At 40.0% G+C, this 27280-nt stretch overlaps 2 protein-coding genes across 4 annotated transcripts; one reads left to right on the top strand and one right to left on the bottom strand.

Annotated features, from left to right (window-relative positions):
* zc3h7bb (zinc finger CCCH-type containing 7Bb) lies at positions 1-17703 on the bottom strand. 2 transcript variants are annotated; one of them, XM_024285830.2, is made up of 21 exons: positions 17570-17703; positions 16843-16904; positions 16723-16759; positions 16337-16534; positions 14427-14585; positions 13985-14125; positions 13866-13908; positions 12969-13207; positions 12606-12891; positions 11359-11417; positions 11177-11276; positions 10886-11047; positions 10590-10795; positions 10416-10516; positions 8453-8634; positions 8303-8382; positions 7938-8197; positions 7757-7862; positions 5327-5435; positions 4172-4305; positions 1-1527 (listed from the first exon to the last, which is right to left on the bottom strand). In XM_024285830.2, exons 2-21 carry the CDS (start codon positions 16902-16904, stop codon positions 1456-1458), a joined length of 2736 nt encoding a protein of 911 aa, XP_024141598.1. In that variant the 5' UTR covers positions 17570-17703; the 3' UTR covers positions 1-1455. The 2 variants fall into 2 exon arrangements, with proteins under 2 accessions (XP_024141598.1, XP_024141599.1); XM_024285831.2 differs by lacking the exon at positions 1-1527 and adding an exon at positions 1723-4099.
* rangap1b (Ran GTPase activating protein 1b) lies at positions 17622-27280 on the top strand. Of its 2 annotated transcripts, XM_024285833.2 has the most exons (18): positions 17622-17681; positions 17782-17850; positions 18690-18883; positions 19177-19293; positions 19373-19500; positions 21021-21080; positions 21164-21343; positions 21409-21543; positions 22544-22702; positions 22772-22885; positions 22957-23056; positions 23137-23221; positions 23294-23444; positions 24228-24302; positions 24381-24483; positions 24564-24652; positions 26693-26814; positions 26882-27280. In XM_024285833.2, exons 4-18 carry the CDS (start codon positions 19182-19184, stop codon positions 26958-26960), a joined length of 1692 nt encoding a protein of 563 aa, XP_024141601.1. In that variant the 5' UTR covers positions 17622-17681; positions 17782-17850; positions 18690-18883; positions 19177-19181; the 3' UTR covers positions 26961-27280. The 2 variants fall into 2 exon arrangements, with proteins under 2 accessions (XP_024141601.1, XP_024141602.1); XM_024285834.1 differs by lacking the exons at positions 17622-17681; positions 19177-19293 and having other exon boundaries at positions 17722-17850.

Raw genomic sequence — 27280 nt, 5'->3', positions numbered from 1 at the left:
TTTCTCTGAAACAGTTTATTAAATGTTTTTTTTTAAAGAGATTTGGTCCACAAGTGTGATCATAAACGTCCAACCAGGGAGAGAAAAAAAAAACATAAAAAAACTGCAATGTAAAATGAGATACAAAAAGAGGCCTTATTTATTTATTTATTTATTTTTTACAGTTTCCTCCAAATCTGATTTCTTCTTTGCAATAATGCATGTTTGTACTTCATGAATGGTTAGCTTGTTTTATGGCTGCAAAGCAACAGAACTGAGGGGGTAAACAGAACGTTCTGTCACATGAACATTTGTTCAGAAAAACTGGAGTTTCACCGCCAATGACCTGAACAGATTCCTAAACTTGGTTAGGATGAGAAGTTTGATAGAAAAAGGAGGACAGAAAATGTCAAATAAATGTAGAGATCTTTACTCTGTGAAAATCTGTGGCTCAAAAGGGGGATAAACAAAACATTTGTTCAGAAAAACCGGATCTTTTCACCGTTGATGACTAGAACTGATTCCTGAACTTGGTTTACGAAAGAAGTTTGATAGAAAAAGTCAAATAAATGTGGAGATCTTTACTGCTGTGATGGTCTGGGGATCAAAAGGGGGATAAAACAAAACATTTGTTCAGAAAAACCAGATCCTTTCACCCCCGATGACTAGAACTGATTTCTGAACTTGATTCTGATAAGAAGTTGAATAGGAAAAGGACAGAAAAAGTCAAATAAATGTGGAGATCTTTACTCCTTTGAAGATCTGTGGCTCAAAAGGGGGAGAAAATAAAGCATTTGCTCAGAAAAACCAGAGAGTTTCACCACCAATGACTAGAACCGATTCCTGAACTTGGTTTAGATGAGAAGTTTGATAGAAAAAAGGCAACAGAGAACGTCAAATAAATGTGGAGATCTTTACTCTGTGAAAATCTGGGGCTCAAAAGGGGGATAAACAAAACATACGTTCAGAAAAACCGGATCTTTTCACCGCGGATGACTAGAACTGATTCCTGAACTTGGTTTAGACGAGAAGTTTGATATAAATAGGGGGTTAGAAAAGTCTGGATTAAAATAAATGTGGAGATCTTTACTCCTTTCAAGGTCTGGGGCTCAAAAGGGGGAAAAATAAAGGATTTGTTCAGAAAAACCAGATCGTTTCACCACCAATGACTAGAACCAAATCCTGAACTTGGTTTAGACAAGAAGTTTGATAGAAAAAGGCCACAGAAAAAGTCAAATAAATGTGGAGATCTTTACCCCTGTGACGATCTGTGGTTCAAATAAAACTATCTTCTTACATAAGAATCCCTTTCCAAATAAATATTTTTATTATAGTGATTTTTAATGAATATTCGCAGAGCATCAATAGAAGTTCTATCCACGTGAAAAGGTGTCGGCCGACGTTCGACAGGCGCAGCCACAGAGCCTTTCCTCCATTTTCCTGGCCGTTCTCCCATCAAAACCGTTGAATCATCTCCTAACTGTAAGGCTGAACTCCCCTCCTCAACACATGGGTTTCATCATAACAACTTAAACGTCTGTGTTTGAACTGAAACAAACAAACAAATGAGCATTTGGGCTCCTTCTCCTCTGAAAAACATTTTTTTTCTGACCACAGCCACAAAAGAAAAAAAAGACAGGCCACAATCTCTTATCTAAATTACCTTACATAGATGTCTAAATATTATAACAGGTATTAAGTATCATATACTGTATATAGTAGGTACGATTATACAATAGGGTATGTATCATCTTATATTGAATAAGGCGCTATACAGGAGCATAGAGGCCTCTGCGTATGCACTTCCTGTCCTCACCTGTAGAGGACAGGTGACATGCCCAGGTGCCTGCTTACTGTCAATTATTATATTCGCACATGGATACATATATAAAGATTGCGATTTACATACATATATCAATAGCATATAGAAGAAAATAAGAATAGCAATCATTATCTTATTCATCATAACTCTAGAAGCAGTAGTGATACAATCCCTCAAAGAAGCTAGTTTTCCGGGCCGCTCCAGAATGCAAACTGGGCGGGTGTGCCTTTATTTTGAAAGGACGTGCTTCCTTCCTTTTTCTTAGAACATAAATGGAAGCAGATTCACCTGAACATGAAAATATTAGAACATAGAGATAAAAAAATAAAATAAAAAAAGCCCGTTTGGGTTTTCGCCGAATCAAATCTGGAGCGACCCGAACAGAAGGAACATTAAAAAAAAAAAAAAAAAAAAAACTCACTATAGTCGTCTAGTTCAGCAGTACATTTCATATGGCAATACCTCAACAAGATCTATGCAATCAATACAAGTTTCAGGTTATATTTATTAAGCTTAACTGCTAAGTTATCATTAATATTAGTATGTATATTATCTGTATGAATAATATATGTGTGCATATAGACACTGTCCGGGTCGAAGGCAGGAAGGGGGACGGTGGGGCGGTCCTGCCTGCTTCTGTGTGTGTGTGTTCACTTTTTTTTTTAATGTTGTGTATATTTAGGCACGGCGGGAATCGTCTCCAGCTAGCGCGCTAACTTTATTTATAACGAGAACAAAAGCGGACCAGAACGTGACGTCATATTTTCAGCCATTTGAACAGTTTTTTAAAACCCTTTAACATCTGAGGCGTCAATGATGACGCTTAAACACAAACTTTTTAATGTAGTGTAACTTTTCGACCGTTAACACGATAACTCGTGCAGATTGTGAAGGAGAAAAGCGGCGTGAGCTTGGTTTAGATAAGAAGTTTGGTAGAAAAAAGGAGGACAGAAAAGTTCTGGATTCAAATACATGTGATGGCCCGGGGTTCAAAAGGGGGATAAAAACGGGGAATTTAAAAAAAAAAAAAAAACATTAGTTACGGAAAAAACTGATCTTTTCACCGCTAATGACCAGAACTGATTCCTAAACTTGACTTGGATAAGTTTGATAGAAAAAGAAGAACAGAAAACTCAAATGGAGATCTTTACTCCTGTGATGGTTGGGGCTCAAAAGGGGGATAAAACGAAACATTTGCTCAGAAAAACTGGCGAGTTTCACTGCTGATGACCGAAACTGATTCATGAACTTGGTTTAGATGAGAAGTTTTATAAAAAGAAGAAAAAAAAAAAGAGGACAGAGAAAGTCAAATAAATGTGAAGATCTTTATTCCTGTGACATTCTGGGGCTCAAAAGGGGGATAAATGAAACATTTGCTCACAAAAAACAGATATTTTCACAGCTGATGACCAGAACTGATTCCTGAATTTGGTTTAGATGAAAAGTTAGATAAATAAGTTAACACGATAACTCTAGCAGCTCATGCCGCTTTTCTCATTCACTATCTACTAAAAATTATCGCGTTAACGGTCGAAAAGTTACAACAAATCATAAAGCTCTGGTGTTAAAGGGTTAACTTATAACTTTTTTTTTTCACAGCTTTCGCCCAAAGGATCGTTCATCCAGTTCATAAAAACGTTTTCTCCTGACTGACTCACTACTGGCTGCAATTCGAAGCAAAAGGGGGCGGGACTAACTGAAATGTCATCCACCTGCACTATTCTCCTGGTTTGGAAGGCCCAGGCAGGCGTTACATTCAACATTTTCCACCAATATGGTAGACGATAAAACAAGGAGGCGTGACTCTCCTTGAAACAGAACAAAAAAAAAACTTCTAACAAAGTTAAACCTCGTTAAACTCCAGGAAAGGATTTGGTTGTGAGCTCAGAGGGGGGCGTGTCCGCCCACATCCTCTCCAGTTAATCGTTTTTTTTAATTAAAGAAAAGCTTGTCTTTGCTGCACACACACATCTGAAGTTTGAGAGCTTCGTTTTGAAACGCCAATTTGAGGGCAGCGACCCGCGCGCCCTCCCCAGTGCTTAAGGAAGCTTTGTTGGAAGGAAACGGAAGCGAGGGCTCCCCCTGGTGGACACGTTCGGACCATCGGGGAACGCTGACTGATTGTTTCGGAGCCAAACCGCGGTTGTAGCAACGAGAGACAACGTCGTGATGCTAGTGCCTGTGGGGTTTGTGTTTGTGTGAATGTGTTCAGGTGGGTCCACAGCTGCAGAAGGCGGAGCTCGGCGACCGCAGGCGTTTGCATCAGAGGTGGTCGCTGTCCGACAAATGCCGACTCACCTGTAGGGACAAACACCGTTTAAGGTCGGCGCAGGTCAGTAGAACGTCCGTCAGAATCCCTCCAACACTCACCAGGCTGTCTGTGTAATCTGCCGTGATGGTCACCTGCTTGTCGTCTGGGGGCGGGCTCACGGCGGAGGTGTCTGCTCGTCTGCTCTGATTGGTGAGCTGCAGCCAGAGCTCGTACATCTGCTGCATGTCTCTCACTGCAGCCAGAGAGGAGCAAAGATTTACAACTTTATTCACAGCTGTGGTCCGTTTGGAGCCGAAAGGCTCCAGAATTTCACTAACAAAAATTATTTTTTTATTTTATTAATTTTATTTTTTTAATTCATTTAAGTCCACAATTCATTTAATAAATAAGTTTTAATCATAAACAACTTAAAAAAACTAAATAAAAATGTATTTGTACCTAAAACTCAAACTGAAAGTCTTTTAATCTGTAAATAAAATACAATAAATGATGATTTGATGAAGGGATATTCAGTCCTCTTTCACTGTTCAGTTTTATCCACAAATTTAAACAAAATTGTGATAAAATAAACTCTTTCATCACACGTGTTGTTTGCAGTTCAGCCAGCAGGGGCAGTGTAGAGGCAGACCATGCGGCTCCTTTTTTTCTCTTTGTAGCTAAAAAATGCTTTTAACATCATGTTTGTACTTTTAATCATATTTTGTTTGCTAAGTTTTGTCATCTATGTTTAGGTTTATAACTGAGTAAAATGATGGAAAAAGGTTAATTTACAGACTTTATTTTATTTGACACTGGGCGTATTTTATTTTGAAAGACATTTTTCTCAGGCTGGAGGACAGTAATGGAACAATATTCCTCCAAAGCTGCACGATATCAGACCTGAACAGTTTTAAACATAAACTACCTTTTCAAAATGGATTTTGATGCTCAGTAGCTGCTATGTTCTTATTTTATTTTACAAGTTTTATTTAATTTTGATGTATTTACTACCTTTAGTAATTTTATGCATTTTTTGTTGATATTTTTGTTCTTAATTAGTTCATTTAATGATTTTTACTTTGATTCATTTTGGTAATTTTTTATCTTACGGAGGACTCCTTCAGAATCATCACACTCATGTTCATTTACATTAAATTCAACAAATGAAATGACTAATCATTCAGGATTGTTGATGATCAATGGAAAAGCTCCACTTTAGTCTTTTTTCCTTCACGCTTGTTGAGCAGAAAACGCTGGCGAGCGGCTGATCTTACGGTTGTTGTTCTTCATGTACGTCCACACGTCCCTCTCCTCCAGGCTGTGAGCGAAGGAGCAGTTCCCGATGTAGTGGCACTTCTTCTGCTTCATCACATGGACGCACATCTGGTTCAGACACAAAGAGCGCAACAGCGTTCAGAGTCTTCTCGGACTCAAAGGATGTTAGGAGCTGCGTTTACATGGACACAACTAATCAGATTCAAAGCCTGATCAGAATAAAAATCCCTCATGTAAACACTCTGATCCGATCAGACTCATTCAGATCCAACTTTCTGCAAAGTGCAGCTCAGAGAAATCATGTGGATTTGTGCCTCCCATCAGTCTTTACCCCTCAGATTCCTCCTCTGGCTCCTCATCTTTGTGTAGGAGTGGGAACTTAAGTTATATTATTATATTATTATTATTATTATTTGTAACAAATGTCCAAATTGACACTCAGCTTCAGTCAAACTGGGTCCACAGAAAATAAAAGTGGCTGATGATATTTTTAAGTGTTTACATGATGATCTGTCCTTCCTCCTGAGATCAGTGAGCTCGTAAACACAGCAGGGTTAAACTCTATATATAGTACGTGTGTTTGTCATTAATGAGTGTTATGGAGATAATCCAGAAGATCTGCTGCAGATCTGGGTCTACAATGTCTCTCTGGTGGATGTTTAAAATTAGAGCGGTCTTCAGAGACGAATTTACGCTAGAACTGAACTGTTCATTCAAGGTTTAATTCACATGTCGCGTGTCAGTCGGTTAGAAAACGTGAGCGCAGGTTTTGAAACGTTCACAGAAAGAGAGGCACTGTGTCAACATGGATCTGTCATGGAGTTATGGAGTGGTGTGAAAACGAGTTAAAAGTCCCAGAAGTGAAGTAGTGAGCTCGCCTAAAAGTCCAGAGCTAAGTTTACAAACGTAGCATCACATTAGCTGCATTAAGCTACAATTAAATGTAACCTAAAGTCACAAAAACGACAAAAAAAGACCGATTCATGGGCGTTCCACCAAAATGGAAAAATATGACGTAATTTTGGTCTGTGCATGAGCACTGAGTGTAAGTAGGAAAGGTTTCACAGGTATGAAGGATTTATTTGACACCACCAGGATATTTAAGTCCAAAGCTGCATGTTTTTGTTGGTCGCACATATTAACCTAACAAAACTCTTCCTCTGAGGTCGGACAGCCAAAACAAGACGGAGCTGTCTGCTATGAGAAATCCAAAGAGGAAACAGACCATTATTTTATTTTGGGATGGGGACCTACATGAATTTTCCACAATAACGAACGTCTAAAAATGAAGGAAACTCTACGGTTTTCCGCCTCCAACGCCGCGGAAAGCGAGCAAGTGAAGACAGACACCCCCCCACCTGTGAACCTGAAATCCAGCTGATCAAACTTCTCCCAAAAAAATGTTTTAGTATTTTTCACAAGCACAATAAAGAAAGTTTATGAAAAAAAGGGGGAAAAAGAAGAAAAACAGAATTCCAGGAAAAATCTCAAAAAGACAGCAGAGCTATTAGAAGATCTATTCTTATTTGTGGGGCAGCCTGGTGTGATTCTTTTTCTGTATTTTCATTAAAAAACATGTTGATTAGTTTGATGACAAATTTTATTCTTGTTGTTTTTATAAAATTACACCTAAAACTTTCATCCTGTGTTTTAAAAACAGTTTGTTAAACATTTTTGTGGTTTCCACAGCAAAATTAATCAATTTTTTTCAGATGGAATTTTCTGTTTTTGCATGATTGTATGTCTAGTGTGTGAACACAACATGGAAAAATGACTAAATAAAGGTTGTGTTACATAAGTGTGGTTATACTGATTAAAATGATACAAAGTACACAACCAGGTAGTCTTTCAAATTGAAAATACAGAAGTAAATTAAAAAAGTTTTAGACCATTGGTTCCAAAGGGTTAAACATAAACATTCGCTAATGATTTCATATTATGATTATTTGCAGATAATAAGTGGCAAAAACTGTAACTAAAAAAAAAATTAATCGTGATTAATTGACATTAGTTTTTTCCAGATTTGCGATTAATTCGTTTTTTTTTTAATTGATTCCCGGTCCTAATAAAAGTATAAAAACATAAATTGGTCTGAATAAAGGCGGGAATGTTTTTCCTCCATCATTGGGATTTAGATTGAAATAAATAAAAACTCCTCATGAGTCGGTTTCATACAGAAATTGAGATAAGAATCATCATTTTGTTCGTAAACAATCTTTTTAAATGATTCATTCAGACTGAACATGTGACGGATGTAAACGCTCTTGTGCACAGTTCAGTTCTGATCTTTGATCAGGTTAAAGACACACACATACACACATCTGAACACGTGTTGGACTCCACTGACGGCTCTTCTCTCCTTTATTACTCTAAAAACACACATTCATTTCTGCCTAAACTGAAGTCTGACCTAAAGAACAGGAACTTACGTCGTATTGCTGTGGATAAGAACGGGAAAAGGGAAGAGGACGAACCACCACCCACTTCTTCTTCTCAAAGGACTTCACCAGTAAGACCCTTCGCTCCTTCGTCCAGCTGAGGAAACAGACGTGAAGCCAAATAAACGCCAACAAATGTGAGGGTGAAGAGACGTCGGTGAAACGGCGGTACCTGTGTCGCGCCTTGGCCGTGCAGTACTTGAGGTTCTTGTCGGGCTCGTTGACCTGACCTTCCCTCCAGCACTGACCGCAGACGAACTTCATCTTCAGGTTGAGAGGGCGTCCTCGCCCTCCTCCCAACATTCCCATCCCGACTCCTCCCACTGGGTTGGCGCCTCCCGCCACGACGCCGTCTCCACCCGGACAACCACCTCCCATTCCCCCGAGCCCCCCAGCTGACATGCTGCTGCTGGAGTGGGGTATATGGATGGGCTGAAGGTCATAAGATACACCACTTGATGAAGTCATCCAGCGTTTCCTTGTACATCATCTGTAGCCGCATAGACGTCATAAACCCTCGTACACGTGGCAGCTCACCTTCTGCTGCTTCTGAGCGTTCTGCTCCAGCCTTTGCCAGTGTCGCTTGGACTCCTGCACCATCTCTTCATGTGTGATACCTGCAGGAAACAAACTCTCATCTTCACCTCTTTCAGGACAACCGAGAGTTGCTACGGCCGTTCTACGCACCGGTGTCCTGCTGCAGGACCCAGCATTTCAGCTCAATGACGGAGTGAGCGAAGGAGCAGCTGTCTTCACGCTGGCAGCCGTACCGGACCTCGTGGCGGCAGACGTCGAACTGGCAGAGGGGGTGGAGGGGTCGGATCTTACTGTAGCGGACGTTGGCGGACCTCACCACGTGGACCAGGCACCTGGTGACAGACGGGGGGACGTTGGTCTGCATGGATCCAGAAAAACTGTTCTAGGCTCCTTATGTTGAGTTCAACTCAATAAATAACAAAATACATATTTTTACGATTGTTGTCAACTCATATTGTGTATTTTTTATGTACTTGTACAGCCTTTATTAGCCTTTTTATCACTCTATTAATCTATATTTTTGTTGTTTTGTTTTACTCAAAAATCTACAAAGTATTCCAATGTCAGGGTAACGTCTGTGAAGCAGTCTCCAATATTTATCAGGCCACGGACCGGGACCGGTCCCAGAACAGGACCGCGGCCCGATAAAGGTTAGCAATTACTGCTGTAAAGTATAATTTGATAGGTTTTCAAAAGATAGATTAATAATATTGAAATTATTCCAAAACAGCAAAGGTCACTTCAGAGGTCAGTGATAAATTCATTAAAATAAAACTTTTTGCAAAATGGCAACCTTTCTGTTGGTTTATCACCATAGCAACCATTTTATTTTTTGGTCGTCTGGGGGTGACGAACATTTTTATCTATGTTTTAGAAGAGTCGGTAAATGTAAATTTTTGGATTTTCTTAGCAACGGAGGTTTTTTGTTAATCCCGTCCACATTCCTTATATAGTCATATCGTGTGATATATCGTTTCGTTCAGCTCGTGCAAACGATTCATGTCCTGAAATGTTTACAATATTCCGGTAAAAAAATGTGAGAGCAACATGAGAACGCCACCATTGCAAACTCACAAACTCAATTTATGACTTTCAAATCAACTAATTTTACCCGAGGAAGTTCTAAGTGCTGCTTGAGGAGACAGGAGGGGGTAGATCAAAATCCTTAAGGAGTTTAAATTTGTAGCTGATACTAAAGGTGATTATTTTTGAAAAGTCAAGATGGCAGCCTCTTTTCAAGGTCAAAGGTCAACGTAACTTTGGTTGTGGTTGTAGACTTAGTCTTGTAGCATGTGTTAAATTGTCTGTTTCCTAGAAAAGGTTGGGGACCACTGCTGTTGATATGCTTTTTAAAAGATAAATAAATAATATTGACATTGTACCAAAACAGCATAGTTCACTTCATTAGTCAGTCATGTGATAAATTCATTAAAAAAACTTTTTTCAAGATGGCGGCCTTTCTGTTGGTTTATCTCCATAACAACCATTTTAATTTTTGATTGTCTAGGGGTGACAAACATTTCCACAAATTTTTAGAAGAATCTACAAAAGTCAAATTTTGGATTTCCTTAGCAACAGAGATTTTTTTGTTGTTCACACCCACATTCCTTATATGGTCATATCGTGTGACATATCGGTTCGTTCAGCATGAGCCAACGATTCATGTCCTAAAATGTTCACAGTATTCCGGTAAAAAATGTGCAAGCTTTTCTTGAAAATTCAAGATGGCAGCCTCTTTTCAAGGTCAAAGGTCAACGTAACCTTGGTTGTGGTTGTAGATTTAATGTTGGGGCATGTGTGTGAAATTATGTACAAATCTCTCAAACAAAAGGTTGCTTTTTCCCCATACTTTGTAAAACTGTAATATTCAACAAATTTAACATTTTATCCCAAATTAGCTGCCGAGCCGTAGGCCCTGTGGCCATCCCATAATACTAAAAAACTTTCCTCAGTTATCCCCGAGATGTGTGTTTTGGTTTTATTTGTAATTTTTTATTTGTTGGGCTCCATAAGAGATTTCGGCCCGATTTATTTTTCGATGCTATGTGATGTCATAATTTTTTGAGTCTGCTGTGGGAAGAAGACATTTGAGAACTACTGGAACTGGACTCACTTGTTATCATCAAACAGGTGTCGCGCCGTGAGGTTTGAACAGACGGCTAAATTTTCTTTGCTCCGTTTGCTGATGATCCGAGGTTTACTGTCGAAACACTCCTGCAGGAAAAACACATGTCAAGGTTTTCCTCCGTTTCTCTAAGGTTTCTCTGCGGCGGTGGGAGGCTCTCACCTCACAGAGGAACATGAACATGCCCATGTGCAGCTGCAGCAGCCGCGTGACGCTGAGCGCCCGCCTCTCCGTGCTGCCCAGAGGGTCGAAGAGCAGCTCTCGGCTCAGGGCGCCCTTCCTCTCCTGCGTCCACACGTCGATCTCCTCCTGACAGTACGCAAACGTGCAGTTCTCCCCGTACTGGCACTCCTGACGTTCTTGTACTTCTGTGAGGTGTGAAGAGCAGAAGCTTGTTAGGAGATGAAAATTATGACTAGATTTGTGTCTCGGCTGCATCTTCTCAGCTTCAGACAAACCTTTACAGAGAACAAAGGCGCCCAGGAAGTTGTTCCGTGCGGGCCGGGGACGGATTCTCTTCCAGGTGGGATCATCTGAGTTCTTGAGACGGCACAGCAATACGTCTCTTTTGCATCGATGTGCTGCTTCTGGCTGGTATTTGTAGTCCATCACTCGTGGACCTCAGAGGAAAAGCAGGAAAAAACATTTTAATTTGTAGATCAATTTAAAAAGTAAGGAAAAACAGTCATTAAATATAAAAGGAAGTCTTCCAAAGGAACCAATTGTAACCTAAAGGAATGGAATCGAACCTATTCGGCTGTAACAGGCGTGACACGCCTGCCGAAACTCGTGCGTTGCTGCCAGAGGATTCCTGGAGAGCAGAGAGAGGTTTGTTCCTCCTGGACCGTTCTGAAGAAGAGATGATGGAGCAGATGGAGTCAATTCTGTGCAGAGTCAGAACTAAATGTTTGCAAACGCGGGTCTTCCTCACAGCAGCAGTAGAACTGTGGTTGCCCATCCCAGGGATGAAGCTGTGACACACTCTTCCTCCTGCAGACAGAAAACGGTAGAAAACACATGGAAACAGTTCCAGTCAAAACCACTTTTTCTATAGTGTTAGATCTGCTGGAAGTGAATGAAAAAACAGGTTTTAAATTTGGAAAAATACGGAAAATTTTAGTTTTAGACTCAAAAGTACACATTGTAAGACTTGAAATAAACAAAGAAAATTTGAAAAAAGGGTAAATTGAAGGAAATACTTAATTGGTTAATTGAAGTAATTCCTTCACCCAACAATAGTCAGGACAGGCTCCTGCAGCCTCCGGACCCAAAAATGGATGAGGAAATACTTTTTAAATTATTTATATTGGTTTAAAACAGCCTGCATCTTTGTTGTTTTTTGACCATTTTCTCGTGATAATGAGATCCATCATCTCATTATCACAAGAAAACAATCGGCTTCCGTAGTTTTCAATATTTCTTCAAATTTAAAAAACTTTTTTTTTTTCAAATTTACAATCTTTTTTTGATTCACTTTAACAACCCCTCACTGACTTCTGCCTCTGCCAGAATGGTCAGGAACTCCCACCCCCCAACACTTTATTTCAAAATGGCAGCTCTTTTGTTGGTTTCATCTCCATAGCAACCATTTAAATTTTTGCTCAGTTGGGGGTGACGAACATGTTTATGTCCTTTTTAGAGGAATTGGCAAAAGTATTTTTTTAAATTTCCATAGCAACCAAGGTTTTTGTTACCAAACATCCACTTCTAATATCTTTATGTGGTATGAAATATCATTTTGTTCAGCTTAAGTCAAGGATTCATGCTTTTACCAAATATTTTACAATAAAAAAGTGAGAGGAACAGAGTAACGCCACTTTTGTGAGCTCGCTGCACTAATGCAGCTCAAAGTTTAACAACTTTTAATTTAAACCTTTTTCCCAAATGATGCTCGAGTCATTAAGAGGCGATAGATTGTAAAATAAAACAAAAGAATATTTTAGGGTAAAGATCCAGGACGTCAGCTTCTTCCTGATGTTAACGAAACTTCGGTTGTGGTTGTAGACTTTAGCTGGTCGCATGCTGTTACATGAGTTTTCTTTACACCAAATAGTGCAAAAATCGCCAAATTTCACACACGCTTTAATTATTATGATTCTCACAGTCCGGAACATCATAAAAACTGCTAACAATCTAAACCCGTGTTTCTTTGACGTTATAAAAGCCGGCTCCACCCACCAGGGAGAGTGTACTCGGACAGGGAGTCCAGCCCGCCAGCAGCCACTCCCTTCCCGTCTCCGTCCGGACTCCCGGTGGAGAAGCTTCCCAGAGCGTCCTGCGCCTGGGTGGAGCTCTGGTCACACACAGATGGGTAAGACTCCAGAGGAGGCATGTCGCTGATGGAGGAGCTGAAGAAGGCGGGGGGCAGCTGGGGCGACGGGGCCGGAAGGCTGGGCGAGTACGGAGGCCGGAGGCCGACGGCCGTGTTGGGCAGGTTGGTGGGGATAGCACCTTGAACTGGATTCTGGGCGAGAGCAGAAGACGAGGTCAGAAACGGGACACTCGATTCCGGCGTTCCTGCTTCCCGGCGCCTCGTCTCACCTCGCTGACTTTCTTGGGAATGGACTCCAGAATGTCCAGCCCGTCCTTCAGGATCGTGCTGCCGCACTCCTCCATGTGCTCCGACACCGGGACCGAGTACGGCATCGGCGGCAGGATCTGGCTGCTGGGGCTCTCCGGCAGCTCCGAGCACGACGTCACCACCGCCGTCGCCGGGTCGTCACTCACCGGGATGGGCGTGGCCAAAGGGGCGGGGATGCACTGAGCACTGGACAGATCAGCTGAGACCAGAGAAGGAGCAAGGTGAGAAACATGCAGGAATGAGGCGGTCAGCAGAGGATGTGGTCCTTATAGAGCTGCCACAAACGATTATCTTAATAGTCGAATAATCGCCGATTATTTTTTCAGATTACTCGACTAATCAGGTCATATGCAAACTAGTTGTAAAGCACAAATCTTAACCATAATTAGGTTTAAGCTAAATAAAAACTAGATAAATAGCATTACATGCAATAATGCTAGTGTGAACGCTGTAAGCTGAATTTGGCTGCTAAAGATACTGATAGCTAAAGAAGCTAAAAAATACTCAAGTTGATACCAAAATCTCAGAAGCTAATAGCTGAAACTGATGGCCAGCTAATATATTAGTTAAATGCTAAATTAGCCCAAAAAAAATGGGAAAAAAGCCTAAATTAGTCCAAACAGCTAGCATGCATCTGAAATATTAGCTAAACTCACAAATAGTCAAAGTTAGCCAAAATAGCTAGCATGTAGCGGAAAAGTAGCTAAAGTAGCAAAACTCCAAATTACCCAAAAAAACCTAAATTAGCCACTCTGACTCCATATAATATAAAGTAACGACTAATTGAATATTGAATTAGTTGCAGACTGTTTTAATAGTCGATCAGTCGACTAATCATGGCAGGCCTGGTTCCATACTTTGTCCGATGTCACTCAGCGACTCGAGTCCATTGGACGCCATCTAGTGGAGAACAAAACCTGCATCAGCAAATATATTCGTTTCATATCAAGAGTTTTGATGAGACAAAAGCACCAACTTCTCCTGTTTGAGGCGACGTCTCCCCATGGCCGTCTCCGTCTGTGGACGCCGACTCCGTCTGAGAGCTGACGTACGCTTTTCGCACCTTCAAGCCCAGTTTGTTGGCCAGGTCCTGAGCCAGGTCAACAACCTGTCTATCCTGAACGAGAGTCATGAAAGCAGAACATAAAGCTAAACATTGATCTGCAACTTCTGTCAAGATAAACAGAATTTACCCTCCTGGAGCATTTATTTCTGGACGATATCACTGTTAGAACCAGTTTTTTTGCATGTTTTTCCACAAAACCAGGAGTCCAAAGAGTGACACTCATGCATGTGTGTCACTACACTTTACTGATAAATGCATCAGATAAATAAAAATAAACCCTAATGGTTCATAGGGACAGAACTGACACGTATCACTATCAGACTATTGCGTATAAACAGACTTTTGTACATACCTGCGGTGCTGTGAGGAGACACTTGGTCCCACACTCGTAGGCCTCCCTGAGGCGGCCCAGCTCCCGGAGGCAGAGGGCTCTGCGGTACAAAGCGCGGCGGCTGCCCTCCGACACACACAGAGCGCTGTCGCAGTCCTGGACTCCACGCTCAAACTCCCTCTGGAGGAAAACAAACCACATACTCCATGTTGGAGCCCTTTAAACCTGAAGGACACTTCGAACCTCTTAAATATAAATTTAAACAAAAAATGTAAACAAAAATATTAAAATTTGCTTCTAATGATTTGGTGCAAAAACAAATCAGAAATAACTGTTTTGTTGTCAGATCAACCACAGATTTGAAAGAAAAATATCTTCAAAAGATCCTGTTTATAAAGTTACAAACCAAAAATGACTGACATTATTATTGACTTCAATCTAACTTTTTAACTTAATACAAGCTAAGAGGTTAGAATGCACCATTATACTTCATGTGGAGCCTCGACACGCCTGGGTGTTCTCATCAGCAAAAAATAACAATAGGTTTATTTTTATTGATGCAGTAATTTTTAAAAAAGGCCAAAAACTCCACCGGCAGGAAACGCAAGCCACAAACTACAACGTAACTAAACACAGGCCACAACAGCATCAGTAAATACAGGCGCTAACGAGGTGCAAACACGCCACAAACTACAGATTTAGCCGATAAAAACTAAAGTGTCACTAAACTACAACTTTGGCAAACAGATAACAAACTACAGCCTCTTTAAACACAGGAAACAAACTACAGCGTCACAAAAATCAGGTCACCACACACAGCCCACAAACTACAGCATTACAAAACAACAGAGTGTAGTGAAACTACAGATTTAGCCAATACAGACTACAACATCACAAAACTAAAACCTCAGCTAAAACAAACCAAAAACTACAGCATTAGCTAATACAAACTACAGTGTCACAAAACTAAAACCTGGGCTAATACTGACCACAATCCACAGCACCAACAAACTACAACTTTGCCAAGCACAGGCCACAAACTACAGCGTCAAAACATACAGACTATATGCTGCAGTATTAGCCAATAGAAGCTACAGCGTCAACAAACTACAACTTCTGCAATCAAAGGACATAAACTACAGTGTCACAGAAGACGGGTCACAAACTACAACATCGGTGAACAAATTGACAAACTACAGCATCATAAAACTACAACATCAGTGCAAAAAGACCATAACTACAGCCTTAGCCAATACAAACTACAGCAAAGTCTGGATAATTTCTGAAACTAAACAATCCATTTTATAATTAAAGGGACAGTGTCTGTTTACACCTGTTCAGGTGTAATTAATAAAATGATTAAGCAGCATCGTCATGTTCTGTGTCAGAAAAAGGAAAACATCGATTCAGAGACGTTAAACATCAAAGTGTTTGTAAAAACAGAAGCTTTTATGCTTTCGTGTTAACGGCTAATTTTCTCTCAGCAGAAATCTGAGTCAGGAATCCCGTTTTGATCACTTATGCCAACATTTCTTAGTGTTGGCTGGTTTGGTCTTTGTTGTTCTCAGTCTCCCATCTTCAAACATTACATTTAAATTCAGATTTAAAGCTTTAACTTAAACCCTAAAGAGTGGAATCTAACGTAATATAATCTCAAACTATATCTCTGTGTTTCCTTAGAGAAATCTGTCTGGTGATTGGTTTTCTCTCCTGTTCAAATCACACAAATACTAATAAAACGTGTTTCAGCAGAAAACTGAATCCAGACTAAACACGTCATTTTCTATAAACTTTGAGAAGTTGTTATGGTAAATTTTAAAATTAAAAACAAAGAAACAGTCAAAGATTGCGGTGGATTTGGTTTAAATATATGATCAGAAATGTACACATATCGACTGTGGACATGATCCTGTGCGTGGATTTCTCCTCACCATCTGGTAGAAGGCAGCAGCCCTGTTAACGTAGAGGCTCTCCAGCAGCTCATGCGGGATGATGAGAGCCTCGGTCTGCGCGTAGCGGCTGACGCTGATCCCCTCTCCGTACTGTTGAGACGCCTGGCGCCAGTCCCCGTCCCGAAAACAACAATTCCCTTCGTCAAGCAGGTTACACACCAGCTGGGTCAGAAAGTTCTGAAAGGGAATAAAAACAGACAACTGTAAACAAACTGTTCACATGATTCTTCTACTGTTTTTGTGTAAGAAAGTTGGGATTTAAAAGATGGTTTATGGCATAAATCAAACAACACTTTGAACTTTTCTTTCTTTTTCCCTTCCGTTTTATTTTGAGGAAGTGAATGAGCAAAAACTGTGACACAAACCTCGTAGCTCTCTGGTTCTGGGAAAGGCAACGAAGACCTGTCGGGCAGAAAATTGGAATTCTTTCAGTTTTTATCCTAAACAAAATACTCGAAGACGTTATGATATGATTTTAGTCTTACTGAATGAAGCTCATGGCCCTCTGAATCTCCTCTCTTCGCTTCTGCCGATCAGGATCCATCATCTGAGGGACAAGACTTGAATTAAAGAGTTTCCCATTTGAAGCCACTTAGTCAAAATTCCAGAGGAAAATAAGTCCTAAAGTCTTCACCATTGAGACTAAACGATGATGATTCATTTAAAAAAGTAACAACTGGTTAAACTCAACAATAAAGACAGTAATACGAAGACATTTTATTAATTGTATTCTCCTTAGAAGTAGAAAAACATGATGAGACAAAATACTTGTAGATAGTTTAATTTTTCTGTAAATCACACGTTCCAAACGACAGAAATGACACGGTAAATATTGATAATGTTAGCTAAAGCTAGTAATTTAACGTCATTAAGTGGCAAATGACAACATTAAAAACATTTAAATAAGATTCCCAAAAGTTGACACCGGGTTAGCTGCTAATCGCGCCAATGTTTTTAACGCTACCTGAGTTTACCTGTCTTGAGCTAGCATGTTTAGGCTACATGCTAATTTAGGCTAAATGCTAATAACTAACTCGGCTAAGTACGACCGGCCTTTAGCTTTTATTTGATTTTATTTGAGTCACGGTCGTTCAGTTTGGAAGCGGAAATGTTGGGCTTTGTTGTACACATTACCCGGCTTAACTAGCAACTGGGGTAACTTAGTTGACTGGGTAGAATTTAAGCTAACAGTTAAACCCTTTGGCCACTCACCCGGGAGTTAAGTTACTGCGCTCTTCAGAACGGTGATAGCTTCGCGGAGCGTTGACGACCGAGACCGGGGAGACTAACTAGCTAACTATCGGTCTGTAATCAACACATGCTTGTAAGTTGAGTGTCCGCGTCATTCGTGAGTAGACGGGAGCACGAGTTTCAGCTACAGACTCTACTGTCTGTCTGGCTAACGAAGCTACTTGCTGTTTTAGCTAATGCTGACCGCAACAAGTTTCTCTGACAAGGATGGCCACCAGATGGCAGCAAAAACGCTTAAAAAGGTGAGGACATCTCAGCTGATCTGTAAATTATAATCATAATAATTATATAATATTAACAATAATCATCATTTTTATTAATAATAATAATACCTTAATAATAATAATAATAACAGTAATTATTATTATTATTATCAAACATAAATGGTCTAAGTTTTTTTAAGATAAAATAAGTAATAATAAGGATTATAAAAATAATCATTATTATTATCCTTATTTTTATTTATTTATTTTAACTTAAAAAATTGAAATAGACCTTTTAGGTTTGTTGATAATGATAATGAGATGTCTGCACATTTGTTTAAATATTTTCCTGATCATATTAACCACATTTTTTTGTTAAATAAATTGAGCAATAAAACCTCTTTGTTCTATAAAAAAAATCAGCTATTAAAAATTGCCGCATATCTGACAGCACAAATAAAAAATCTGTTAAAATACTTTGGCTCTCAACTCAACACATTGTTAATGTTTCTTCTCTCTATTATTCTTGCTACTTCCCTTCCTAAAGCAAATGTTGTTTTAGAATGTGATTTAAGTATAATGTGCTGTTTTCTTTGATGTATATCGTGTGTGTGTGTGTGTTTTAGGGGGTTACCTTTCCTCTTCTTTAAACATAATTTTACCTTTCACTCAAATGCAGTGTCAAACTTAAAGAAAGCTCTTATCAAGTTAATTATTCGACCAAAAAAAAACAAACAAAACAGCTGTAAAGTAAAGAATTATACTTTAAACATTAATGTTTTTGTGGGTTTATATATTAAGCCTATGGTTTAAACGTAAAGAAACAGCCTGATCAAAAATATATATACGAGCAAGTTCTGCTGTTATTCCCTTTTCAGCCAGCAGGTGGGGATATTTCACCTCTCAGTTGTTTTCCAACCACCACTGAGTGAAAGTAAGAAGAAGAAAGAGGAGGAGGAAGGAAACCGGGGCTGGTGACGTCACACGGTTGAGCACCCGGCGCGAAGGAGACCCAAAGAGCCGCGCGTGCCGGGGGAAACTTTACAAAGAGGCGCAAAGAGGAAAACTTCAGGTTTGTTCTTTCACCACCAATGTTTATTAGTCGTTTTTAAAATGTAAAAGTGATCGATCTTAACTAGCCGGTTCAGTTTGATCAGTGACGTCAGATTAGCACCTGTGGAGCTAAACCGCTAGCGTCATTTTTGTTGATACTTTCAGTTTGGTGTTAGCTTAGTAGTTTTGTTGTTTACATGTGTTGCTGGTGATTGTTTGCTAGTTTTTGGGACTCAAACTGTAGCTAAAGTTCTCCAGCTCGTCTCGGGTGTTCCTCTGAGGATGTTCTCGTGTTCTCCCGGTTCCTCACAGCTGACATGGCCTCAGAGGACATCGCTCAGCTGGCGGAGACTCTCTCCAAGGTCCACGTCGGGGATGGAGAGCTGAGCTACAAAGGGCTGGGTCTTAAGCTCGATGACGCCGAATCAGGTCAGACGGGATTTAATTCTCGGTTTAATCAGAGTTCTGGTGGCCGTTACCTCCGCTGACCCGAGCTCTGGTGTTCCAGTGGTGGAGCTGGTGCGGGACATCCGGCAGTTCTCCGACCTGAGAGCTCTGCGGCTGGAGGGGAACACGGTGGGAGTGGAGGCCGCTCAGACGATCGCCAAAGCTCTGGAGGACAAAGAGATGCTCCAGGTAGACGTGCAGCATCCGGAGGATGGAGACGCTTTTAAAGACAGGAAACCTTTAAATGAAGTTAGAAAGAGTTTACATTCTATCTATAGCAAAGTCAAATATCTATAGTAAAGTCATTTGTTCTCTAATAATTTACCTATGAAACAGTTTTTTTGCGGTGATAGTTTTTTTTTAGTATATATTTTTTCATTATTTTACTAAATTATTTCACAATGAACCAGAAAACTTGAAACTGTCTAAAAATACGCTTCCGAGTAGAAGATTTTCTCACACACAATAATTGAGAACATTATTTTGTGTCTATTCATCACAGATCAATAGTGTATCAAATATAAAAATGTAAAAATCCCCCCAAAAATCATAAACAAAGGTGTGTATATATGTATCAGAGCGTGTCGTCTCAAGAGTAGCGAGGATGCTGAAAGTATATCATAGTTAGGTCGAGTGTTTTAACCTGTTTAAGTATTTTTAACTATTTTACAGCTGGCTCTAATAGTTTACCTTTAAGTAATTTATTTTGTGGTAATGTTTTCTTTTTGGGTACAGCCTTAGCTGCTGCTTTTTCTTTCTTTTTAACAGATATTTGTTATTATATTACACAATAATTTCACAATGAACCTGAAACTGTCCAAAAATACTCAACTAAGTGGTAAATGTAGCAATTTTTATTGCAAAAATCACAAAAAATTGAGAATACATATTCATATATATATATGTATATAAACATAAAAAAACAATGTCATCTCAAGAGTAGTTCACATGCTGAAAATATAGCCTTTTTAAGCTGTTTTTTTTGCCATTATAATTTACATTTATAAAAGATTTTGTAGCAATTTTTAATTTTCTTTAGCTTCTTTTCTTTACAGAAATTTCTTCATTATATTATTTCACAATTAACCCTTTAAACTTTCCAAAAATACTCAACCAAGTACTTAATTTTGCCATTTATTCTCTGCAAAAATTAGAACAATAATTTTCATAGTTGTATATCAAAGATCAAAATGTACAGATCCTCCCCCAAAAATGAAAAACAAGATCAAAACAATATGAAAACATGTATTAAAACCCTTAAAACATTCTTCATCTTTACTTTACTGTCCTCTCTTTCTTCACTACAGAAGCTCCTTGCGTGTCTGCATGAACAAATATGCAACAATTTAGTTTTATTCTCAAAGATACTTCATGGATTTCCTAAAAAAATAGTTTGGTGTAAAAACAAAAACATGCTGTACTTGTAGTAAATAAAAAGTTGAGGACCCTCTAGTATTTAAATACATACAAACTGTGTTTTTTTATTTATTTTATTGTATTAAAATAAGTAAATATTCGTTTTTATGTTATCTGTCCAAAAACATACTCAAATATTAAATGACTTTTGTACATTTTAAATGACTGTACAGTAAATTCTGCTTTATTAGTGAGTCGTTTGTGTTTTCACTGGTTTTCTTGTAAAGATCAAAGTAAAAAAGAGTCTTTTTTTCTTCACTTCAACTGTGTTCTATCTCCAAATGTGTTTTCAGAGATGCTACTGGAGTGACATGTTTACTGGAAGGCTGCGCTCTGAAATCCCCACCGCTCTGGTAACACGGATCCATCCTCACTTTCTGTCGTGGTTCTTGATCTGTTTTTATCTCAGGTTTCTCTGATTCCTTTTCTCCCTCAGATGTCGCTCGGCGCCGCCTTAACGAGTGCCGGGTCCAGGCTAACGGAGCTCGATCTGAGCGATAACGCCTTTGGGCCGGACGGCGTGAAGGGAATCGAGCCGCTGTTGAAGAGCGCCTCCTGCCACACGCTGAGGGAGCTGCGGCTCAACAACTGCGGGATGGGAATCGGCGGCGGAAAGGTGAGTCGGAGACGCACCTTTACAGGATAAAAAACCTTTTATTTCAATGTTTCTGCTGCCAACAGATCCTGGCGGAGGCTCTGACCGAGTGTCACAGACAGTCGTCGGCCCTCGGAGCGCCGCTCAGGCTGAGGGTGTTCATGGCGGGGAGGAACCGGCTGGAGAACGAAGGAGCCAGCGCCCTGGCTAAGGCCTTCAAGGTTCAAACTCCCTCTAAAGAATCCTTTTCTGTGCCCTCACTACCCGTTTAATGATTAGTCTGTTAATCAAAGACCAGTCAGACTCAGGAAAGGTCAGGTTCATCTTTTCCTCTCTAGGTTTCTCTTTTCAATTGTGTTCTCTCCAAAAAGCTGAACTGAAGTGCTTTAAATCTGGTTTCATAGTTTGAGTTTAGCTCAATTTGAGAGCTCTGTTCTTAAAATAAAACACTCCACTGGAAATGGACTTCATTAGACATTTTAAAACCCAGTTCTGTTCTGACTCTGAGCTCCAACAGCTGAAAAACTGCAACAGTTGTGGTCACTTTAGACCAGAGGTGTCCAAATCCGGCCTCCCATCTCCTGCTGATTACCTGGATCAGGTGTGTTTAGCCAATAAGGAGCTTCGACGGCAGGTTGTTTGGAAACCATGCAGGACGCTGTCCGTCGAGGCATACACTTGGACACTCCTGATTCAGACAAAAGAATAATAACATTTGATGAACTTAGAATCTGATGTTTCTGCTTCCAGCATTCCTATTAGGAAGTAAAAAACCTGAAATAAAAATCTGTCTGAGATCTTTAAAATATCACGTTTATGTTGATCCTTTTTGGCAGTAAACTGGATTTTATCTTAAAAAAAATACAACTCGGATGATTTGGGGGAGAGAATGAGAGCATCTTGGATTTCAGGTTGTACGGAGAATCCAAATACTTGAAGATTGACAATATTTTCCTGAAAATTCAAGTATGAATATTTGTGACGTCTGAGATCGCCGATTTGCTATTTAATTCAAGTAATTATGGCTCTAAAATGTAGAATAATGTTTGATTTTAAATACATAAATAAAAATTGAATGAGCTACTGTCACAGGAAGTAAATACCTTTTCAAAGTAAAAGTGTTTTTTGTTGATGTAAAAATCAGACTAAAGTTCAGTTTAAATAGTTAAATATAACCGTTTTTCTCAGCGTTTTGACATTTCCCGCTCTTCTTCACATAAGTCGATGGGCAGCCTGGAGGAAGTCCACCTGCCCCAGAATGGGATAAACCACGCCGGCGTGACGGCGCTGGCTGCAGCCATGCGACACAACCCGGAGCTTCGGGTGGTGAACCTGAACGACAACACCTTCACCAAGAGAGGAGCGCTCGCCATGGCGCACGTGAGTCTGCCCTATCTTCCCTGTGAGCTCCGGTTTTTGGCGTTTGTCTATGACGCTCGTCCTCCTCAGGCTCTGAGGCCCCTCAGGAACGTCCAGGTCATCAACTTCGGCGACTGTCTGGTCCGCTCCGAGGGGGCCGTGGCGCTGGCCGCCGTCCTGAGGGAGGGGCTGCCCGCGCTGAGGGTGGGTGTCCCGGCAGGTTTCTGCGGTCGGTCGGCAGCACGCCGCTCAGCTGTGCTCCTCTCTTCCTGCAGGAGGTGAACCTGTCGTTCGGGGAGATCACCGAGGCTGCCGCTCTGGTGGTGGCTCAGGCGGTCGCCGACAAACCCAGCATGGAGAAGGTGGACCTGAACGGTACCGTAGAACCAGATAGAAGACGTCCATCGTGTGGTAAAACGATGAAGAGTTGAGGGATTCTGTTCCTCCTCCAACAGGTAACTGTCTAGGGGAGGACGGCTGTGAGGCTCTAAGGGACCTCATGGAGAACGTGGATAAAGGAGACCTGCTGGCCTCGCTCAGGTATCCCAGCAGAGACTCCGCCTTCAAAAAATCCCCCTGTGAACACACCTGAAGTGTTTCTCCTCATCACAGCGACGATGAAGGAGAACCTGACGAGGAGGAGGAGGAAGACAGTGAAAGTGAGGAGGATGAAGCCACAGATGAGGAGAGCGAGGAAGATGGCGACATCGTTAAGGAAAACGGATTAACGAGAGAAGACAGTCCTTCAAAATCCCAGAGCCAGGTAAGAGGAAAGACGAAGCAGGTGATCCGTCTGCATGAAGTTTCTAACCCGCTGGAGTCCCCCAGGGTTCATAGTTAGGCCCCCTTATATTTAGTCTTTACATTAATGATGACTTGCCCAGTGTTTGACTTCAAGCTGAGTGCGGATGTTTACAGACGACACGGTTCTCTTTGACGTTGGTCACAGAAAAGACACAGTTGTAGCTAAACTCACTGAAATAACTTCCTGTTGCAGCCGACAGTTAAACAAGACTCTACCACTGTGTGCTAGTTCTGACACAAACCATTATTTTAGCAGTCGACTAATCACAGATTATTTTTTCTGATTAATCAACTAATTGGGTCATGCCCAAAGTAGATGTAAAACACAGATCTTAACCATCATTAGCTTTAAACTAACTAAAAATTGGATGTATTAACACTTCCATTGTCTGTGATAACACTAGCATTACCTGCACTAGTGTGAATGCTTTAAGCTGAATTTGGCCACTGAAGATGCTGAAATTGATAGCTGAAAAAGCTGAAGCTGATGGCCCCTAAAATATTAGTTAAATGTCAAATTAGCCCAAAAATGAAAATGCTAGTTAGACAAAAACAGGAAGAGGAAAATGAATAAGTGGAGGAGTAAGATGGACGTGGCCACGCCCCTTCAGGAGCTCCAGCTGGTCCTCTACTATGAGAAAATGCTACATTTTCATTGGAGTTGGTCTTGAAATAAACCGACTTCTTCTACTTTTACTTGATGTGGAATAACGTGCAGTTCTGTGGTTCTGGTTCCACTCAGGCGGAGCTCCTGACCTTCCTCAGATGTCCGTCAGTGGAGAAGCTCAGAGAGCTGAAGGCGGCTCTGCAGGAACAGGTGAGGATTCACTGTATTCTCTGTGTATCAGATTTGATCCGATCCTTATCCGAGAACATGTTTTAAATCTTTCTTCAGGTCCAAACCTCTGAGCTCCACCAAGCCGCTGAGGTTCTTCTACAGATCGCTTCTCTGTACGGCGAGGATCCAGAAACGAAGAACTCCGTCCTCCAAGCGTTCGGTAATGTGACGGTCAGACGGCGCTGTTCGGCTGAACGATCCTTCACCTCACGTCGGTTCTGTGTTTGTTCTGCTCCTCAGACGAGGTTCTGAAGAAGCTGCTGTCCGGTTCTGTCCTTCACTCGTACTGCGTCCTCTCCACGCTGCTGGTCCGGATGGGACTCCTCAAGGTCGGTCTGGAGACGCGGGTCAACAGAGCGACTTCTTTACAGGATCAACGTTTCGTTATTTTTTATTTAAAGATTTTTCCTTCAAAAATGATACGTCAGAAAACAACAATAAATGATGAAAAAAGGTGATAAAAAGTTAAAACTAAAAGATATGTCATAGTAGAAAAGTTATTTATAAATAAAATTATAAAGTTTATCTTATTTGCAGACAGAAAACGTAGCAAAACTAAAAGCTTATTTCCTCAAATTGTTCTTAAAACAGGTAAAACAAGCTAAAATAAATGTAGATTAAAAGCATGTTGATCTGGTTGCAAGTTTATGAGATAAATTAGTTAATTATCTGTTTTAATTCTAACCACAGTAACGAGGATTTAGGTTTAGGACGCTCTAACATCTTCTCTCTAACAGCAGAATGAGAACCAAAAATGAGCAACTACAACAGAAAATATTAGTTTAAAATCAGTTATTTAAGGAGAAAACAAAAAAATCAAAAAGCTGCTGGACTTTAAATAAACAGATTTATTTATCATTTGATCGTCCCAAATCTTTTTCCAAAAACCCCGAATGACCTCGTCCTCCTGCTGATGGGTGACATCAGCTCAGGAGTTTTGGTTAATCTGCCTCACAGACAGATGGCGGTCGGCGGCGTTCTGCCAGCTTCTCTGTCTTTCACGGTCTCCATGGTTACGGTTTACATCTCTATTTCAGTCCAGAAGTTTGAAGTTTATCTGTTTTTTTTTTTGTTTTTTTTTAAGCTTCACATTTATATTATTCTTGAACATTAAATAAACGTTGAGGTTAAAAGTCCCTTACGGGTTTGGACGAGCATTGAACTTCTGTCTTAAATTTAACACCATGATGGAGGTTTGGGGTTTCACAGGAGTAGAGACACGAGTACGGAAAGCCACGCAGGACAAATTTAGCTGCGTCTCCAGTGAGTTCTTTCACGTGATTTGCTCCATTTGCACCACGTTGTCCCACAGAGTCTTCCATACACGAGAAGTAGATATATGAGTACGGAAAGCCGCGTTGGACAAATACAGGCTGACTTTAACATGGGTTTTAAATGTATTTTCGCTTCATGTTTTACGCAAAACGAGTCCATTTGTGTGAAGTTATCGCACATGGCCTCGAATACACAAGTGTGCAGGAGTGAGTACACGAGTACGGAAGGTCACGCTGGACACTTTTAATGGATTTTGTTTTGTAAAAGTTATAATTAACCAAAATAAACTAAACTAAAGCAATATCCATATTACACAATCTGTACACACAAATACACTGGTTTACTTGACATATGTACATTTTACTAGTATTGACAAACTATTTGACATTTTTACAGTAACCTAAATGTATTTTACAGTATTTACTTATTCAAGATCTTTATCCAAACAATTCTAAAGTTTTGTTCCAAAAACAGAAGAACATTTCTATTCTACGAGTTCTTGATCTGCGTGATTAAAACATCAAAATAAATCTGATTAAAATGTTTCTCTCTTCTTTAAAGAAAAAGTCTCTGCGATAATCTACTTTTAAAGGCTCAAAACTAAATTTCCAACATTCTTACATGCAGAATATCCACACATTTTACCTGATTTGATTTTTTTATTTGTTGAAATCAATTAAATTTATTATTTTTCTCTGATTTAACAATTTAGTCAAATATTTGTGTTTTTTATTATTTTTATTTCCATTTAGAAATAAGTTTAAGGAAGTTTTCACATTCAAAGCTAACTTTTATTCTCAAATTGATACACTTTTACATTTAGAAATTAACTTAATAACTTAAGACAGAATGTCTTCATGAATCAAATTTGGACTGATTTATATACGAAATGATGAACATCCATTCATCCAAAATGTCATAATATATTTTTATCTATTTTTGTGTTAAAATTTGCAGTAAAAATGCTTTTATTTATATAAATTCGTTGATCTTTTTTGGGGTAATTTGTGTTGCTGTGATTTCTGGATCAAATATTTGAAAACTCTAATGTAAAAACATCCTTTTAACGTTTAAATCCCTCTGGTGTGGTGTAGGGAGAGGGAAAGGTGAAGAAGGCGAGCGTGAGTCCAGGTCACCTCCTGTGTTTGGAGCACGCCGTCCAGCAGGACGTCTTCTCGCCGCATCACGCCTCGCTGCTGTTCGCCTTCACGTCCAGGTAGGACAGAGGAAAATAAACGTTTGAACGGCAGGAAAGACTTCAACACTTTGATGTTTTTTTTAAGGATCCGTGAAGCCCCGCCGTCGTGCCGCGGCGCCTCCGAGAAGCTCAACGCCGCTCTGGAAAAGAAATGTAAACACTGACATACCTCCACTTCACTCAGTTCAATTCAGATATAAAAATGCTGATTCCAACATCTGTATGTTTTATGAAAACATACTAAATTTTATTTTTTTTACTTAAATTTATGACTTATTTTTATAGGAAATTCGTAGGAAAATGTTAACATTGAATTCACTGGAAGTTTGTTTGAAATAAAAGCTGAATTTTATTTGTGGGAAAATGTTTTGTTATGTTAAAGTGAAGGGAATCATCTGTGTGAAGCTTCCTCGAGGACGAGCAGAAAATGTATTTTATTTGAGTTTGTTAAGAAAACAATAATAAAACCTGTTTGACCTCCTGA

Source organism: Oryzias melastigma, linkage group LG19 (assembly GCF_002922805.2).
Source record: "Oryzias melastigma strain HK-1 linkage group LG19, ASM292280v2, whole genome shotgun sequence".
In the NCBI taxonomy this organism is placed as follows: Eukaryota; Metazoa; Chordata; class Actinopteri; order Beloniformes; family Adrianichthyidae; genus Oryzias; species Oryzias melastigma.
Note: the sequence above shows the minus strand (reverse complement) of the source record. Positions and strands in the feature narration are given on the sequence as shown.

Bases quoted from the DNA above. Each gene is read 5' to 3' on its own strand.
- zc3h7bb (XM_024285830.2), bottom strand. From the start codon at position 16,904: ATGATGGATCCTGATCGGCAGAAGCGAAGAGAGGAGATTCAGAGGGCC. The intron at 16,760-16,842 runs GTAAGACTAAAA...TCTGCCCGACAG, and splicing joins AGGGCCATGAGCTTCATTCA to GTCTTCGTTGCCTTTCCCAG. The intron at 12,892-12,968 runs GTGAGACGAGGC...GCTCTCGCCCAG, and splicing joins TTCCCAAGAAAGTCAGCGAG to AATCCAGTTCAAGGTGCTAT.
- rangap1b (XM_024285833.2), top strand. From the start codon at position 19,182: ATGGCCTCAGAGGACATCGCTCAGCTGGCGGAGACTCTCTCCAAGGTC. The intron at 22,703-22,771 runs GTGAGTCTGCCC...CGTCCTCCTCAG, and splicing joins GAGCGCTCGCCATGGCGCAC to GCTCTGAGGCCCCTCAGGAA. The intron at 22,886-22,956 runs GTGGGTGTCCCG...CTCTTCCTGCAG, and splicing joins AGGGGCTGCCCGCGCTGAGG to GAGGTGAACCTGTCGTTCGG.